At 38.7% G+C, this 17,231-nt stretch overlaps 2 protein-coding genes across 2 annotated transcripts; both read left to right on the top strand.

Moving 5' to 3' along the window:
* The first annotated feature begins 2,770 nt into the window (after nucleotides 1-2,770).
* LOC149828164 (large ribosomal subunit protein eL33w-like) lies at nucleotides 2,771-4,128 on the top strand. The gene is made up of 5 exons (XM_090017423.1): nucleotides 2,771-2,867; nucleotides 2,996-3,031; nucleotides 3,263-3,491; nucleotides 3,672-3,714; nucleotides 3,927-4,128. Exons 1-4 carry the CDS (start codon nucleotides 2,836-2,838, stop codon nucleotides 3,711-3,713), a joined length of 339 nt encoding a protein of 112 aa, XP_089873549.1. The 5' UTR covers nucleotides 2,771-2,835; the 3' UTR covers nucleotide 3,714; nucleotides 3,927-4,128.
* A 7,027-nt stretch (nucleotides 4,129-11,155) lies between these two features.
* On the top strand, nucleotides 11,156-15,275 carry LOC149828163 (reticulon-like protein B12). Its single transcript, XM_090016776.1, has 4 exons — nucleotides 11,156-11,312; nucleotides 11,428-11,608; nucleotides 13,822-14,033; nucleotides 14,775-15,275. The coding sequence occupies exons 1-4, from the start codon at nucleotides 11,243-11,245 to the stop codon at nucleotides 14,942-14,944; spliced, it is 633 nt and encodes a 210-aa protein (XP_089872902.1). The 5' UTR covers nucleotides 11,156-11,242; the 3' UTR covers nucleotides 14,945-15,275.
* Nucleotides 15,276-17,231: the final 1,956 nt, after the last annotated feature.

Genomic DNA, 17,231 nt, shown 5'->3' with positions numbered 1-17,231 from the left:
TGTGATTTTTTTTTTCAAAAATGGGACTTGAGAATAAATCATTTTTTAAAATAAGATTGAAATGTAACAAAATATTATTTTAAAAATATTAAAACAATGTTGTATGTGTTCGTGTCTGAGTTGACGTGCCCGTGTCACCAGGGACACAACCATAATGGCATGTCCCTGTGACATATTTTAGATTGCATAGCAAGTGCATTACATGAGTAGCAAAACAATCTTATGCCTCATTTTTCACCTTAATTACATCTAGAAGGAAAAAATATGAATTATTCTAAGCAATGGCAAGTGGCACTAGCAAATAGCGTCTTTAATGGCTAGTGAATCCTTTAGAAAAAAAAAGCAAAAATACAAATCTAAATGATAGGACCAGCTAGTGCACGTCACCTTGTGTTGGAACATTGCAAGTTCGAACCCCAATGGTTTTGGGGTAGGTAGGGGTCTTTCTAACCCCAGCTTGCCTTTAAAAAATATATATAAATGGTGAGAAAGGAAGCCCTTCCTACTCCAAAAGAAAATGAAGAAACATTGTTTCACAATGAACAGTTCAAGTCCAATGAGCTTTGTATGGGAAAAACCATCTAAGGCACATAGATGTTGTTCATCATAGAAACAAACTAGGGTTGCAAATGGGTCAGATAGGGGAAGATGAATTTGCAAGATTTTGGCTGTCTCAGATCCAAACTGACCTTACTCTCAAATGTATTTTGGAATCTGAAATCTGACCCGTTTGCGTCCCTAGAGTACATTTAGTAAGGTTTTAGGTGTGGTTTATTTTCAGATGAATGGCATCAAGGTGCCTTATACTATTTTTTGTTCAAAGCTCTTGACACCTCTAGGGGTTTGTGTTGGTCATACATGACCAAAGTTGACCATGTTTCATGCATGGGTTCATGCGATTGAGAAGAGAAGTGAGACCCACCGCTCTCTCTCTCTCTCGGCATAAAACCGCTCAAAAGTGAGCTTTATACAAATAAAGCACATTTGTACGTGCTTCATTTGGATAAGCATAAAGCGAAACTTATTATCAATTTTCTTTCTTTTAAAAAAAACACATCATGTATGCCACATCCTTTTAGTTCGGGTTTGGTTCAAACTCAAGTTGTATCAAACTTGGACCTGGTTTTTGAGTATGATATCGAGTCCAAACCCAGGTCTAATCAAGTCTACTATAAGAAAAACCATACTTACTGCCAATAAGAACTCCTGCCCTCGAGGCCTGGTTGAGTTGGCTCAGCTTGCCATACTTATGGTCGATGTGTTCGCAGCATAAAACCCCAAGATCAGGACCCCTGCCCTCGAGGCCTATGCTAAATGTTGCCTTGTGTATTGTAGAAGATATGCTTATGAGAATGAAACCTTGACCACCCTTCTAGCAAACAAGGCCCAACCTCACTAAGCCAGACCCGCTTTAGGGCAGGCCTCTATATAGTTTGTATTTTACACCTTGTAAGGGAAAATTGGCCAACCTAACCATGTCAACAAATCAGGTTTTGGTCCAATATTTGACTGAGTCCATATCCGATTAGTCAGATTCTGTAAATAAATAATGTGGCATTCAATTAACAATTGGATTCAGACCCGGTATGAATTTTGCATGGAATCCAGATACAATCATGAGCGGCAACTGTCTATGTATAAAAGATATCCGATCAGCTAATTGGGTATGTATTTGGTGTTAAAATTTATCATCTGACTCAGAATCAGAATCTGGATCTGATTAGGCAAGATCCGATTATGTCTAATTCATTAATGCTTAGACCCGAACCAAGTCTAACCTGTTTACATTACTCCATCTGGGCTCCCGGTGTGATCAAGCATCATGCTGGGTCTCCTACAATAGAGACACAATGGAGCAAGTAGGCGTGCAAATGAATTAGATATGGACCGGATAATGCAGATCCAATTCTAGATTCAAAATGCAAATAGTATATCTGAATCCAAATGTGATTAGATGAAGTAGGGTTGAATCCAGACACCAATAACATGTGATAACAAGCAATCCTGCAAAAAAAAAAAAATTAAAACAAGTTCTCTACATGAAAAAGCTGCGATTGGGTCAGATTTAGGGATGTCAATGTGTCAGGTTTGACCCAGACCCGACCCATATCAAACCCAATAGGATCAGGGTTTGGTGATAAACAAGAAGGTCCAAATAAGATCTGGATCAGATTCAAAGGGTCCGATTAATATATGAAGCCGGGTATAGTTTCTGAAATTTTATATCAGACTTGGGCTTACCTGAGTTCCAACAAAAAATTGGGCTTACCTGAGTTCCAACAAAAAATTTTCAATATAAAAAAGATAAAGAAATATTATTTTACCAGATATGATACCGGCCTGGTTCATGTAATCCTTATAAGATCCGGGTATGGCTTCTCTTATTGTGTGTCCGATTAAACCCAGGTCCGGACCTGGTACCAACATCTCAAATCAGATCTGGGTTTGGTCTCACTTGGGTTCGAACCAAACCTGACCAATTGACACCCTTTGTACGATTACAATCTGAATCTAAATTAAGTCTGACCTAAAATACTGATCTGAATCTGAAAATAATCCGATGTAGCAAATCAGAATCCGAGCCAAATAATCTTTACTTTAAAGATTCGAATCCGAAAATAGCAATTCAGATTCAGATCGGATTTTGACTCTATCCGATCCATTTGCACCCCTAGCCAACGAGTGGCATTATTGGAAATTCCTCCAAACCTCAGGTCTAATAACAACTGCTCCCAACTGTAAAATGGGGCTTAGGGTTTTCTTTCTGGTGTTCAGTGTTTGGGGTTTTCCACTCGGATTTCGTTTCTCTGCGGCCTCGGATTTGCTGCCGGGAAGATGGTGAAGGGTCGTCAAGGAGAGCGAGACAGGTTTTCTCCCTCCTACTCATAAACCATCTTCTCCGATTCATCTGTTTTCCTAGGTTTTCTCTTTTTTCTCGTGTTTGTTTCTTGGTGTAGTGTTTTCCTTTGTTTGATTTTTCCCAACTCTTTTGCAGATTGTACGTGAGGGGAACCGTCCCCGGGTACAAAAGGTAAGGTTTTTTTTTTCTCCCCAAGAAACTGTAGCGTTTGTGTTGTTTGATTTCTAGGGTTTTGTTTGGAAGAGAGGAATTCTTTTTCCTTCATTTTGATTGATTGAGTAGATTATGTATTTTGATTTCTAGGGTTTTGTTTGGATAAAGTATTATTTTCCCTTCATTTTGAGGTTTTTTCTTTTCTTCTCTTTTTCTTTTTTTATTTGGGGGGTGGTTTGATTTGGGTAGATCCAAGTCGAACCAGTATGAGAACACGTCGTTGATCCAGATTGAAGGGGTTAACACGAAGGAGGAAGTCGCCTGGTACCGCGGGAAGAGGCTTGCGTACATCTACAAGGCGAAGGTGAAGAATAACGGGTCGCACTACCGGTGCATCTGGGGGAAGGTCACCCGCCCTCACGGGAACAGCGGCATCGTCCGCGCCAAGTTCAAGTCGAACTTGCCGCCTCGATCCATGGTAACGTCTCCTCTTCTCCCCACCACTCGCATTTTCGGTTCGTTGTTGGGTTTTGTTATTGGGGTTCTTCCTTCTTTTGCCAATTCTCTTTCTTTGGTCTCTTTTTTCTCGTGCCGAGTTTTCTGTTTAGTGTTTGGGGGATTTGATTTTCTGTTCGCATTTTTTGTTTCATATTTGCAGGGAAACAAGGTTAGAGTCTTCATGTACCCAAGCAACATTTGAGGTATGTTGGCATTATTTGTTGATTCATTATGCTTTAGTTGTCTGCTGTATCCTACCTTTTGTGTTTCTTGTTTAAATACTGAATTTATTCTTTAATTGTTCTCGAATGCTTATTCTGTAGATTTTGTTAATTTTCAGTTTTTGTACTCCGTTCATTTGTTTCAGTTGTTTGGATTAATGGGGTCTTTTTTTTTTTTTTCTTTGCTGTTTCAGGTTTAGGATATGAAGAGTCCACCTTAGGAGTACTTGGTTGCTGTTTGAATGGAAACTTTTTGCTTGTTATTATAGGTTTGAGATTTTCCTGTTCAATTTTGGTCCCAAATGCAAGTGTAACAAAGGGTACTTTTCTTACTTTGCAAACTAGTAATTGTGCACAGATATGGATTTTTTAATCATATTTTCCCATTTTCTCTATGTTCATGGGTGTTGTCTACGTCTGGTCTATTATCTTTCATTATAAGGATACTTTATTGACTGTTGCATGGCTTTTCTTGTTTGAGTTTTGGATCTTTGTTTAATTTTACTTTCTTGGGTTCTTTGAATCCTATGATCTCGCTTTTCTTGTGGTCATATATTAACATTTTATTTATAATCTGCTCTGGTTATCCTTTTCTTGGTTGGAGTGGTTTTCTGTGGTTCTGCTATATCTCTTTAAATCATGAGTGTGTCTAGAGGATTGTTATATTATCACGTTCAGATGACGTGCTTATACCAAGGACTTTGCTTGCTAGTTGTTGGTCATTTAGGCTCTGTTTGGGAGCCTTGAATTGGTGGTACCTTGCGGTTTCCCCCAGTGCTCTCAGGCTCTGCTGTTTGGAATCTATGGTGTTGCCAAAACACTGCATTGGGAATGGAGCTGGCATCCCCAACACCACATTACAACACCATTCACAAGATGTTTTTGACACCCCCATCCTCAACGTTACATTTTGGCAACACAAGGAAACGGTGTTTCCATTTGAAATGCAGGACTCCCAACAGAGCCTTATGTGCATCCTCAGTGCTGTTTTGTAGATATGTCATAAGCTACAATATGCTAATGTTTTTCCTCCCATACCGCACCAGCAATGAAATTGTGACTATTATTGTAAACACTGCTTATGAGGTTGCTGAGAGGATTGCAGTCGATAACAAGCTTCTGTCAGTGTTCAAGTGTCAGAGTTGATAAATTTGTTGAAAACTCTCTTAAGGTCGTTTGATTTGTGGGACAAACCCCGCCCAAGATCCAACTCATTCTAATATTTTATGCCCCCCTGTATTCAATCAAACACACCACAAATTTGTGCAGAAACAAAAAGGACATACAAGTTCAAAGCAGGCCATTTGTTCTGAAAATATTGGTGCGACTACTCTGTTCAGGACGAAAACAATAGCACCCGACCCGACTGTTTCCATCCCCCCTCCCCTGTTTGGTTTCATGCGAGCGCATCTGATCCTGGCCCTTAAGCCCTCCCCATCGCCACTGCAACTCGGGGTGCATCTGTCGTCCATCACTTACCGCCATCTCTCTCTCTCTGGCCTTGTAGACAGGAAGGTCACCTGAATCCTCCCTTCTCCACTGTCGAGTGGACACTTTCTCTCTCTGGCCTTGGAGCTAGGAAGGGATTCTCTCTCTCTCTCTCTCTCTCTCTCTCTCTCTCTCTCTCTCTCTCTCTTTCGCTCTGAAACCTAATTTCTGTTTCTCTACTCTAAATTCTTCTTCTTCATAGCTTCTCTCCCCTCCTAGTCTGACTATAGTTTTTGCTAATTCTTGAGCTTTCTTTTGATGTTTTTGTTTTTTATTTTGAAAGAGAAAATCTGCATAATATTTACGGCAAAACAGAAGCAAGTTATGAATGGATAGCATCATTCACTTTGACTGGATGATTGATTCTGTTATCTACAATGGTGTTATATTGGACTTTTGGTTTGGTGTGGTTTCTCTTCTAATCTGCTTGCTCTTTTTCAGTTTTCATAAATTTTTTTATTTTTCTGATTTTTTAGTTTAAAAATATTTTTTTAAATAGTTAGATTCTTCTGATTTTTTCTTTTTCTAATTTCTATTTTTAAACATTTTAATTGAAAAATTCATTTTTTTAAAGATATCTTGATTGGAGTCTTTTTTGTTTTGTTTGAAAAACTGATCGTTGTTCAAAGTTCAAACCATGCAACATGTGCCAAAGTTTAATTTCTGTAGCTAAATTTTCTTGATCAGGACAAGTCCTGCCAATTCAAACAAAGATTTATTTGTTCAACATTAAGTGTTTTATCAAATCAAACACATAACAAAAAATGGTCGGGGACAGCTTGTTCATGACAAGCTTGTCTTAGTATGAGCTCATACCAAATTTACATTTAAAAAGAGTGGATTTGGTAAGAGCTTTACACCATCCAAATCCGAATCCGTTTAGACAACATCCAATTAGTCGAATATGTTATTGGCCGCATCCGATCCCGTTATGAACCATTTACATCCCTAAAACTAATAGGTGGATATTGGTTCAGGTGCCTGATGGGTAGTCAGGTATCCAGATCGAGATGGGTTTGGTTTGAATTACCACAACAGTTGGAAAACGGGCTGGGTTTGGCCTTTAGGGTAGGGATAAAAATTATAGAATGTCCAAGAGAACCAGTCACAGCTCTAGCCGTATAAGTCCCAGGGTAAGCCCAAACATGACAATGGCTGGGTTGGGCTTTTGGTGGGTCTAGGTCCAAGTAGGGGTGTTAATGGGTCGGGTTTACCTGGATCTGACTCAGACCAAACCCTATAGGGTCCAGGTATGGTGACAAATAATAAGACCCGGGTTCAGACCCGAAGGTCCGATCAATATATAAACTTGGGTATAATTTTTGAAATTTTATACCAGACTCGGACCTGACCTGAGTTCTGATTAAGACCTGCAAATTTTCAATGTAAAAATGACAAAAAATATTATTTTACCAGGTATGGTCAGCTCTGAGTATCTTATAGTAGACGCAATTAAATTCGGGTCTGGACCTGATACCATACCCAAAAATCTGGTCCAAGTCTGGTTCCACCTGAGTCTGAACCAAACCAACCCGTTGACACTTCTAGGTCCATGGCAGGCCCGGCCAGGCCCAATATCCACCCTTGATTGAAACAGAGCATAACACCAACTTGATATGATAGGAGTCTACTTTCAAGTTTGCAAGGAGCAATGTAAGGCCTGAGGGTTGTCAATGTGGAGGGATGTATGTAAATGGTTCGGATTAGGATCATATGTGACTAATACCATATCGAACTAATCAGATGTTGGTTAAACAGATTAGAATTCGGATGGTGAAAAGCTCATACCGATCCTCTTTCTACATGTAAACAGATTCGGATGTGTGTTAAAATTCGGATATTTGTCCAACTAATCAGATGTTAGATAAAACAGATTCGAATTCGGATGGTGAAAAGGTCATACCAATCCTCTTTTTACAATTTAACGGATTCGGATGTGCATTAAATTCGGATATTTATCCAACTAATCAGATGTTGGTTAAACAGATTCGAATTCGGATGGTGAAAAGCTCATACCAATCCTCTTTTTACATGTAAACGGATTCGGATGTGTGTTAAATTCGGATATTTATCCAACTAATCAGATGTTAAACAGATTGGAATTCGGATGGTGAAAAGCTCATACCAATCCTCTTTTTACATGTAAACGTATTCGGATGTGTTAAATTCAGATATTTGTCACATTTTGGAGCAAAAAATCAAAACTTCATCCTTATCTAATTATAATTGGATATGGTTTGGCTTACTAAATCAAACTAAACCGAATAAAATTCGGTCAGGGTTTGAAAAAAAAAATCTGATTCATTGACATCCCTATCAATGTGTCTGGTTGTTTATTAAAAGTTGGTTCGTCCTTATGCTCAGCATCTTCAGGGGTAGGGGTGGCAAAACCTGACACGACCCGCCAACCCGCCTCTTAGGCGGGTTCGGGTTTGGAAAAAATGAACCCGTTTAATAAACGGGTCGACCCGCCTAACCCGTTTATTAAACGGGTCGGGTTCGTGTTAGGGGTATGCCAACTCGCCAACCTGCCTGACCCGTTTAATAAACGGGTTAGGCGGGTGGGTCAACCTGCCAACCCACCAACCCGACCGGTCAACCCGCCAACCTGACCCGCCAACCTGAGAACCCGTTTACCCGACCCAACCCATTTATTAAATGGGTTGGCAGGTCGTGTCGGGTTACCCGTTTATTAAACGGGTCAGGTTCGGGTTGAGGTATGCTGACCCGCCAACCCGACCCGATTGCCACCCCTATTCAAGGGTAGGCTGCAAGAGACCAAACACAGGTTTGTCTACTAATAAGCCAATTGCTGCTGAAATATTCTGGCCCACCACTGATACTCACCTACCACATGATTAGAAAAGGGTTAACCCCTCGGACTGTTAGAACGGCAACCTTAAGTACGAGCCAGCGCGACTAAGTCTATGATCTTAAGGTGGTTTCTCCGAGTAAAACTAAAAAAAAAGATAGGGATGCAAGTGGTTAGGAGTCGAGTTGGATCTAGTCAATGCCAAATCCGGCGAAAGGGATATTGACTAATTGGGCTCAGATTTGGATTCGGATTCTGATTAGAAAATGCTAATACCTAATCCGAAAAAATACCTAATCCTAAAAAATACATGTAATCAGATTCAGATATTGGATTAAGATATTACATAAATTTTTTTTTTGAAAGGCAAGCTGAGGTTAGGCAGATCCCTACCAGTTATACAACTATACCCTTGGGTTTTCAATTTGCAACATCCCTACACAAGGTGACGTGCACTAGCTGCGGAGAAACATACCAAAAGTTGTTTTTTATTAATTAAAATATTAAAAAAAATATCATTTTTGTTTTATTTTTCAAAACATTTACACATTCGCGCATTGGAGTCTGAGTCCTGTCTGTGTCCTTGTGATAGGCTTTGTATACTCCACATGCAGGGAATGAAAACCTACCAAACATACCCACTAAGAACATTTTTGGTGTTTTTTGAAATTCTGGCCTTACAGATGTGATCTATGGGCTTGTTTTTATAGGAATCAGTTCTTGGAGCATTTGATTCCGATGCATGGATAGGTTTTTACAAGGTTTCAAAAATCAATGGCATACAATTTTCATAAAATTTTGAGGCCCCAAATACCATTTTTTCCATCCTAAATGCTTGATCCAAGTGTCAATTTCTAGTAAATTCCTCATGCTGAACACATGTATGGTCAACATTTTGAAAAAACACTAAAAATCTGATAAAATGTTTCTTAGTGGGCATGTTTGGTAGGTTTTCATTTCTCTTCTCGACAAGAAGCCTCGTCTTTATGCAGCTCACTTGACAAAGGATGACAAAGTTAGCATAAAAACCTTTATTTTCCAAAGACATTTTTAATGAGTTAACAAAAATGAGACAAAGAATGGAGAGTTAAAAAAAATCACAAGTTATTTTCAAATATCAGAGTTTTTTTGCATCTAAGGTCCGAACTGAACCCACTCCATCTCTTCAATGGAGCTGCGTGTAAGGGTGCTCCAAGTAGGAATGTGAAACAAGATGAGCTGATCATGACTAGGCTTGTGTCGGCCTACAAAGAACTTGTTCGAACTCATTAAATAGGCTCATCAAGACGAAGAGTGTTCAGCTCAGCTCAGCTCGGCTCGGCTTACCACAAGAACAAGTCAAGCTTGAGCAACCTCTATTCGGTTAGTTTGGCTCATTTACCAGCTCGAGCTCTAACTCAACCACCAATCTTAGGGCTGGGTTTGGTCAGGTATCTATTACACATCTAATGCATTATTTTTTATAAGAAACTTTAAAATTAATAAGATCCAGATGCATCTAGATCTTATTCAAACTTGCTCAAGCTGGTTATCATTGGATTCTAATTGAATTTGGACTAGTGTTTTATGTTGGATCTAAGTTTAGATTCAGTTCAAACCATAGTTACCAGAAGCTTCTTTGTAGAAAATTTACTGCCTCAGAAGCTTGCTTCAAAAGTGAAAAACTCTTCGCTTCTTGGAAAGGAGGTGAAGCTTTGAGAAACCCGTTTCTGAAATATGAAAAAACCGATTCTCTTAGTTAAGGAGCCCTCTTCCTTTTGATTTCTCAAATCAATTCCTTTTTTACTTTTCTAACGTTTCTCTCTCACTTTTTATCACTTCTCACTAGCTTTTCTCTTATTTCTTATATTTTTTATATTAAACAAATTATAATTTTTGTATAACAAGCTTGCATGTTGGATTTATGGTGTTTTGTATCTGTCTTGGTGTCATTTTTACCTATGATTTATTTGCCTTTTATGTGCTTCCTTTTATTAATTTTTCATGCACTTGTATAATATCTTCATAAATGTATCCTGCTTCTCACTTCATGCTACTTTTCAACCCTTAGCTTCCTCACTTCAGCCATGAATCACTTTTCTTATCTATTTAGTTTTCTGGTAACTATAGTTCAAACCAATATATTTACCTTTTCTAATTATTATTATTTACCAAAACCCAATATTGTCATATATATATATATATATATATATAAATAAGGGTGGGCAACAGGCCGCGTGGGCCAAGCCGAACCGTCCCACCGTAAGCCGAGATTGGGCCAAGGTTTTAGGCCTGGGCCGAAACCCGTCCGGTTATATACATGGGCCGACTTGATAGACCTGAGTTATTTATTAAATTTTAATAATATAAAATTTTTAAAAATAATTATTACATATAATATTTTGATAACTATTACTAATTAATTAGTTACATTAATTTTATGAAAACTAAAAAGTTGAGAACTTATTAATTATTACTATTTAAAAATAGATGTGGTTCGGGTTGGGCCAGACCCAATCTGCTTCACATTAGCCCGTTGAGCCAATGGGTCAGGCCATGTGCTGCTCTTCAAATCCGAGTCCGTTAAGAATCGGGCCATCTTTGAGCCAGACCATATCCGGGTCTGGCCACACTTAAAGCCTAGTGGGCCTGGCCCGATGCCCAGGCTACATTTATATTTTGGTTCGTCACTCAACCCTACCTCGTTCTATTGCATGTGTTTAGGATTCGGGGCAACCCCTACCTTCCACTTACACACACACACATGCGAGTTATTCGCCTGTCACATGGATATGTCAAACGGGACACGAGACACGCCATTCGTGCTTAATCCTTTATTAAGAATACTATATGCAGAGATGCGACACGAAGGTAAAGTTGAAGTATCCCTGTGACACTGCCATTTTGGCATCTTTGTACAGCAGAGCTGCATCATAGGTGCTCACGTGGATGTGTTCAACAAGTTGACACACAGTGTCTCTCTCTCAGCGCTCATGCATTCACGTTCTTCCATATCTATGACATTTTTATTCTTTTATCAAAATAGAAAAAGGCAAAAAAAAAAAAAAGTACTTGGTCTGTCGGTGGGCCCAAAAAGTGTGGATGGTTTTGCTCTTTTAGGTTGGATTCTTGATACCCCAGAGTACCATCCTAGGAGGGAAACACATTTCCCCAACACCACCAAAAAAATTTCCTCAAATCTTTTCGGATTCGTCTCAGATTTGAGGGGTCATGGCTTCTCCCTCTGGTCGATTATTTAACAGACAGAGGAGTCTTCATGAGATTCTTGGTGGTGGAATCAGTGAGTGGATTGATGAGATTTTGACTGAAATTTGGTTCGGTGTCTCTGGTTTTGGTGTTTTCAGGATGTGGGGTTCGCTTAATTTTGTGTATCTGTTGGTGGTTTTGATGAGCAGTTGCAGATGTGGTGCTGTGGAGGAAGAAGAACGTGGCAGTTGGGATTCTATCCGTGACCGCTGCAGCATGGATCGTGTTTGAGAAATCTGGCTACACTCTGTTGTCTCTGGTCGCCAACGTCCTGTTGTCGCTGTTTGTGATCCTTTTTCTGTGGGCAAAATCAGCAGCGATCCTTAACAGGTGAAATTCTTTTCTGTTTTTTTTTTATGATTTGATTTTGGCATATTCATTTGGAGCGATTTAATTGTAATGGGTTTTGAGTGGCGATTGGTCTTTCATCTGTTTTTCGTTGGTAGGGGCTAAGAGGGTGTTTCAGGGTTTGGGTTTTTGTGTTTGGTGGGGTGTATGTTGAATTAATATTATGAAGGTTGGCAGTGAATGGGTCTCAGGTTTCGGGTTGGCTATGATGAATTAGGGACCAATTGCATGTTATTGGGTTCTAGGAGAACTGCTTTCTAAATTCTAAGAGGTTGATTGAGAGTTTGGGGATTTAGGTGTTTGTTACCTTTGATTGGTATGCACATTTGAATTTTGAGTTCAGTTTCTGCTGTAATGAGTTAGTGGTTGGTTATGTTTTGATGGTTTCTAGAATGTGATCTGGTTATGTTGATTTTCTCATGGGGATTGTCACTACGATGGGGTGGTCTATGGTTTTATGATGTTGTTTCAAGTGGCACTAGATGTGTGGTGTGTAGGTTTGTATATCATGGTGGATGGGTTATGTTATACTTTTGAAATTTGAGCAGAGGTTCTGTCTTGATGAGTTTGGTTATTAAATCTTATGGGTTTTCATTGTTTTGATGCGTGGTATTTGTTTCTTGGATTTTTGGATTCAGTATGACGTTACTTTGATTCTGAATATGGTGATGGAATTCAGCTTTTGTTTGTCTATGAGAGTTGATGATGTTTTTGTGACCCATTGCACTTGCATCAGTATCTGTTGCCCTTATTTCATGTTCCCAGATATGTTTCCACTTGCTCTTTTGACAGTTGTGTTTGAATATTGGTATTCACGAACTTCAGTAGGCAGGACTGGTTTTTTAGGCAATGTCTGGTTGTTGCCATGGTAGCATAACATGGATCATATATGGTATCGCTTTTGCTTTCAACCGTGCAGTTTGGGCTTGGTCCTGGTTCGGCTTTGTCACTATAAGGTTATATCTTTGGAGACTGAGGCATGTCTAACCCACCAGTCCACTACTTCTTGTGGTTTTTGTTTGCCCACTGCAAGATGATGTGGATGAAAATACATAAGCAAATATAGAGAGCCTAACAAGGAAAAAGGGTAAACAGAAAAGAAGAAAGTCATTATTCCGAAAAAGGATATCTCAAGGAAAATGTTCTCTTTGCCAAAGTTATGCAAAAGAAACAACACGCTGTAAAGGCTATGGTTGATTCAGATTTTTCTTCCATATACCTTACCTATTTGTGCTGACATTGTCATTATGAAATCAGATGCTAGCTTATAAGAAACTTGATGTATCTATCCTGGGAGATCGTTAGCATCTTAAAGCTCCCATTTTTTTTGTTGTCTTGCCTAGCTTATTTTAAGCTGCATGGTCACCTTTCATGCCTCGGTTACCCCTTGCCATCTATATCCCTTGTCCCAATGCATGCATACAGGTGGTGTTTTCAAAAGTGAAGCTTTCATAGGTATACGTGTGATTTGTAACAGTTCTACAAGAGGGAAAGTGGTCAAAGAAGATGGTCAAATGACTTCAAGGTATCAGATTCAGATTGTGTGCATTGTCATTCACATTCATAACTATAGATATTTATGAATATGTGATTCCATTTTCCTCTGCCTGTCCTGTTTATTATGTTTTAATGTGAATGCTAGATTCTTGGTTAGCATCCTCGTTTGGTGCTTGCCTTGTGCTTTCCTAATTGTCATCTTGAAGTTGGTCTTTGTACCATCTTTGCAGGGGCTAACAATTTCTTAGTTGTTAAGAAAAAAAAAACTTGCCTTTCCAACAAACAACTATGGTATCATACAACATTTTGGACAAAGACAGGTTAAAAATTAAACATGTTTGATGAAATTTTGAATTATGATCAGATGTAAAATGATGGATTGTGCATTATCTCTTGAAAAGGGTTGCAGTACGAAAAACAGATGCTTTAAGCCCAAGTGAAAGAAGAGAGAGGACTGGATGGATCCTCTTGTACAAATTTGTCTTTTCCCTCTTTGATTCTGACTTATTAGTTTGATGGTTGAATCTTCTGCTGGCATCATGTTGCACTTCGCTTACGTTATGTTGCTGTGATAATTCTCATCTTATTTTTCCTTTTACATATGCTTCTTTTCAATTGTGTGCTATCAGTGTCGATTCTTTGGCAAGATATAAATATTCAAATCTTGAAAAGTTCTGTTGCTCTCATACTGAATGCAGACCACCTCCACCCTTGCCAGACTTCCATATAACAGAAGAAATGGCAGAAAAAGCATCAGTTTGTCTGCGTTCACAGATAAATTCTTTGCTCTCCGTTTCTGAGGATATCACCCTAGGAAGGGACTCTAAGCTCTTTTTCAAGGTAGCTGCATTTCTATGGGTTATCTCAATAGTTGGTGGAATGACTGACTTCCTCACGTTAGGTTACACAAGTAAGTCTTTAGTCTTGGCTTCAAGAATTATCCACAGTTTCTTAGTCTTTGCTTTGAGAATTACCCATGTTTTATTTGTATGGTTATATGTAACAGTTAGGTTATTTAACTATATAAATGAAGAGTCGTCTACTTTGACTTGCAATATTTGGGACTCGAGTCCCGATTCCCATGTCAAGGATTATGCTGAGATTTTGGATTTATCCTGATTTTATCAAGAAAAGTTTTCAACTTAATGCATTTTTTATATGTCGCTACTTTTACATGATCATAATGTGATTTTATTTCTTTTGTTGTTATTTTCCTAATTTTTCTCTTTCTTATGAGTGGTATTTTTTCAGACATTTTCGCAATGATTCCCAAGCAAAATAAATTGATTTGATAAAAACTATCATGAGATTATCTTTGCTGGAAAAAAAAAACTGAGAGCCAGATTTGTGGCACTGCTTAATTATCGTTGAATACAGTTAGTGTTTTTGAACAGGAAAGTCCTGTAATTTGATCACACACATATGATTTGCATCATAATTTGACAGTCACGGTTATCATCTTTACGCTTGTGTGTGTGTGTGTGTGTGTGTGTGTGTGTGTGTGTGTGTGTGTCACATGCACATGATTTGCATCATAATTTGACAGTCACGGTTATCATCTCTGTGTGTATATAGCCCTCATTGTTTCTGAGCATGAATATCTTACATAGACCCCTTACCATTTCCTCAAATTCAACATTTTTGTGGACAGGCCTCGTTATCATTCTTACAGTCCCTGCACTGTATGAGAAGTATGAAGATCATGTGGATAGATACACACAGATAGTATGTGTAGCAATGCAAAAGACATACACAGGATTAGATGCAGAATACTTTATTAAGATCAGAAAATGGATTCTGGAGAAAAGAAAACTGAGCTAGAGCATGCCTTTTATCTAGTTTGCAGTTAATCTCCGGCTTTTTCCTTAGTCACCGGCCGTCAAGCTCGGTGTTTTTGAATCAGAAATTGGTCAAGCTTGGAGGTGAAGTGCCCATCGGCATGTGTTGGTGTGAAGTTTGAAGAGGGAAGCCGTTCACTGCTAAAAGGTTTAGTTTCAATCTCATGGCCAACTGGGATCATGATGTTTTCTGTTTTTTGATTCGGCGTTATGCCTTTGTCTGAAATTAGTTGTAAATGCTGGTTTTTGAGTGGATTTCCGAGTGATGAGAATGCAGCGCTTGAAATCAGAATAAATTTGAGTTGTTTGATGGATAACGTCACTGAAGTAGTTGTTTGATAGGATTCAATTTTATAGTTTAGTTTGTATACAGGGGTGTCTACTAGATTGTGAGCTCCGGACCAGTTAAATCATGGTGTGAGTGTGTGTGCACCTGTGCCTGCACCCATGCCCACACCTGCACCAGTGCCCGCACCTGCGCCCACCCCCATCTTCTGGTGCGTGTACGCGTTTCTATGCTTCACAAAGAATATCTTAGTCTGTCTATAGTTTCTATTGTTTTTAAACCACTTGTGTTAAGTGGGTTCTTTTATGTTGTAAAGAGGACTGTTGTGTATTGCAGAAAGGAGACCAGACTGTGCCATTGCCACTAGGGATGCAAACTGTTCGAATTTCGGATCAGAAAATACATTAGGAGTCGGATTTCGGATCAGAAAATACATTGGGGAGAGTCGGATTGCAAAAGCTCCTTGAATCTGACAAGTTTGCAACCATAATTGCCACCAATTTTTAACAAGCCGATATAGTAGGTAGGGGCAGTGGGTTGAGTTGCCAAAGTGGCTTGGTGGCTTTAGGTCTTCATCTATCACCGTGGCGGTTACCCATGTGGTCAGCGGGATCCTGTGTCAAGTTGAAGACCCAAGATTGAATCTCGCTGGTGCATGCAAGCTGCCATTGCTTTTATTGCGGTTGAGGCACGTAAGGCTGGGTAGTCGTGTCCTCAACCCGGAGTTTTGATTCGCAGGGAGGCGGGCCCATTAAGTGACATGGTTCTCGATGAGGGTTTTCTTCATCATAAAAAAAGAGACTTTAGGTCTTCATCTACACAATGTGGCTGCTAGGGCTGCCAATCTGACTGCATATCTTCTTGGCCACTTGGTGGCATTTAGTCTTAGGTCAGGGTGATTGCAGCCTTGACCATCCAGCTATCCCTTTCGCACCCAACAAGATCTTACTTATATTTATCAAAAAATGATTGTATTGTACGACAAAAATTTGCTCCATGATTAAAACCGCAAATTTTGGGTGTTAAAATGATCATTTTAATTCTTGTATGTGGAGACCTTTTGAGATATGTGAATTTTTTTGTGACTTTACTACTGATTTTTTTGACCCATAAATTTAAGGATTTACACAATTTTTTTGGTCACTTGCATTGAAAATCTAGAAAATAATAAAATATGATAGATAAATTGACGCGTTAGCTTTCCAACGCCATCTAGATCACCTTGATCTGATGAGAAACATTCTCTAAAAGATAGACTTTTCAGATGTATTGCACTATGTAACTAAAAGGTAGATTCACATATTTTGTTTTTGCGAACTTCACAAAATTTACATAAAATATAGGTGAAAATTATCAATATTTATGAGGCTGAAGAAGTCATAAAATATAGGCAAGGATGATGAAGTTCGCATATATTTTATGCGAAGATGAGAAAGTCTACCTATATTTTATGCAAAGATGAGGAAGTCTAGATATATTTTATGCAGACTTCATGAAGTATTCCTCATAAAATATATGCAAACTTTCTCATCCTCGCCAAAAATTAAAGTAGATTTTCTCATCATCGCATAAAATATATATGAATTTTCTTATCCTCGCACAAAATATATGTGAACTTCGTCATTCTCGTATAAAATATATGCGAACTTTGTCATCCTCACACCAAACATATGCGACCTTTCTCATCCTCGCACAAAATATATGCGAACTTTCTTATTCTTGCAAATATTGATCAATTTTTGCCTATATTTTATGCAAACTTCATCATTCTTGACTATATTTTATGCAAACTTTATAAGGTTCGCAAAACAAATCGTACGAATCTACTTTTTAGTTGCATAGTGCAATACATTCAAAAAGTCTATCTTTCAGACTTTTCAACTGCTCATCAAATCAAGGTGAATTTGGTGACATTGGAAAGAACATCACGATCTATCTCTTTTTCTTTTATTGTTTTTCTAGATTTCTGATATAGGTGATCGAA

The sequence above is a fragment of the Nuphar pumila genome, chromosome 9 (genome assembly GCF_984573655.1).
Source record: "Nuphar pumila chromosome 9, dmNupPumi1.hap1.1, whole genome shotgun sequence".
Classification (NCBI taxonomy): domain Eukaryota; kingdom Viridiplantae; phylum Streptophyta; class Magnoliopsida; order Nymphaeales; family Nymphaeaceae; genus Nuphar; species Nuphar pumila.
Note: the sequence above shows the minus strand (reverse complement) of the source record. Positions and strands in the feature narration are given on the sequence as shown.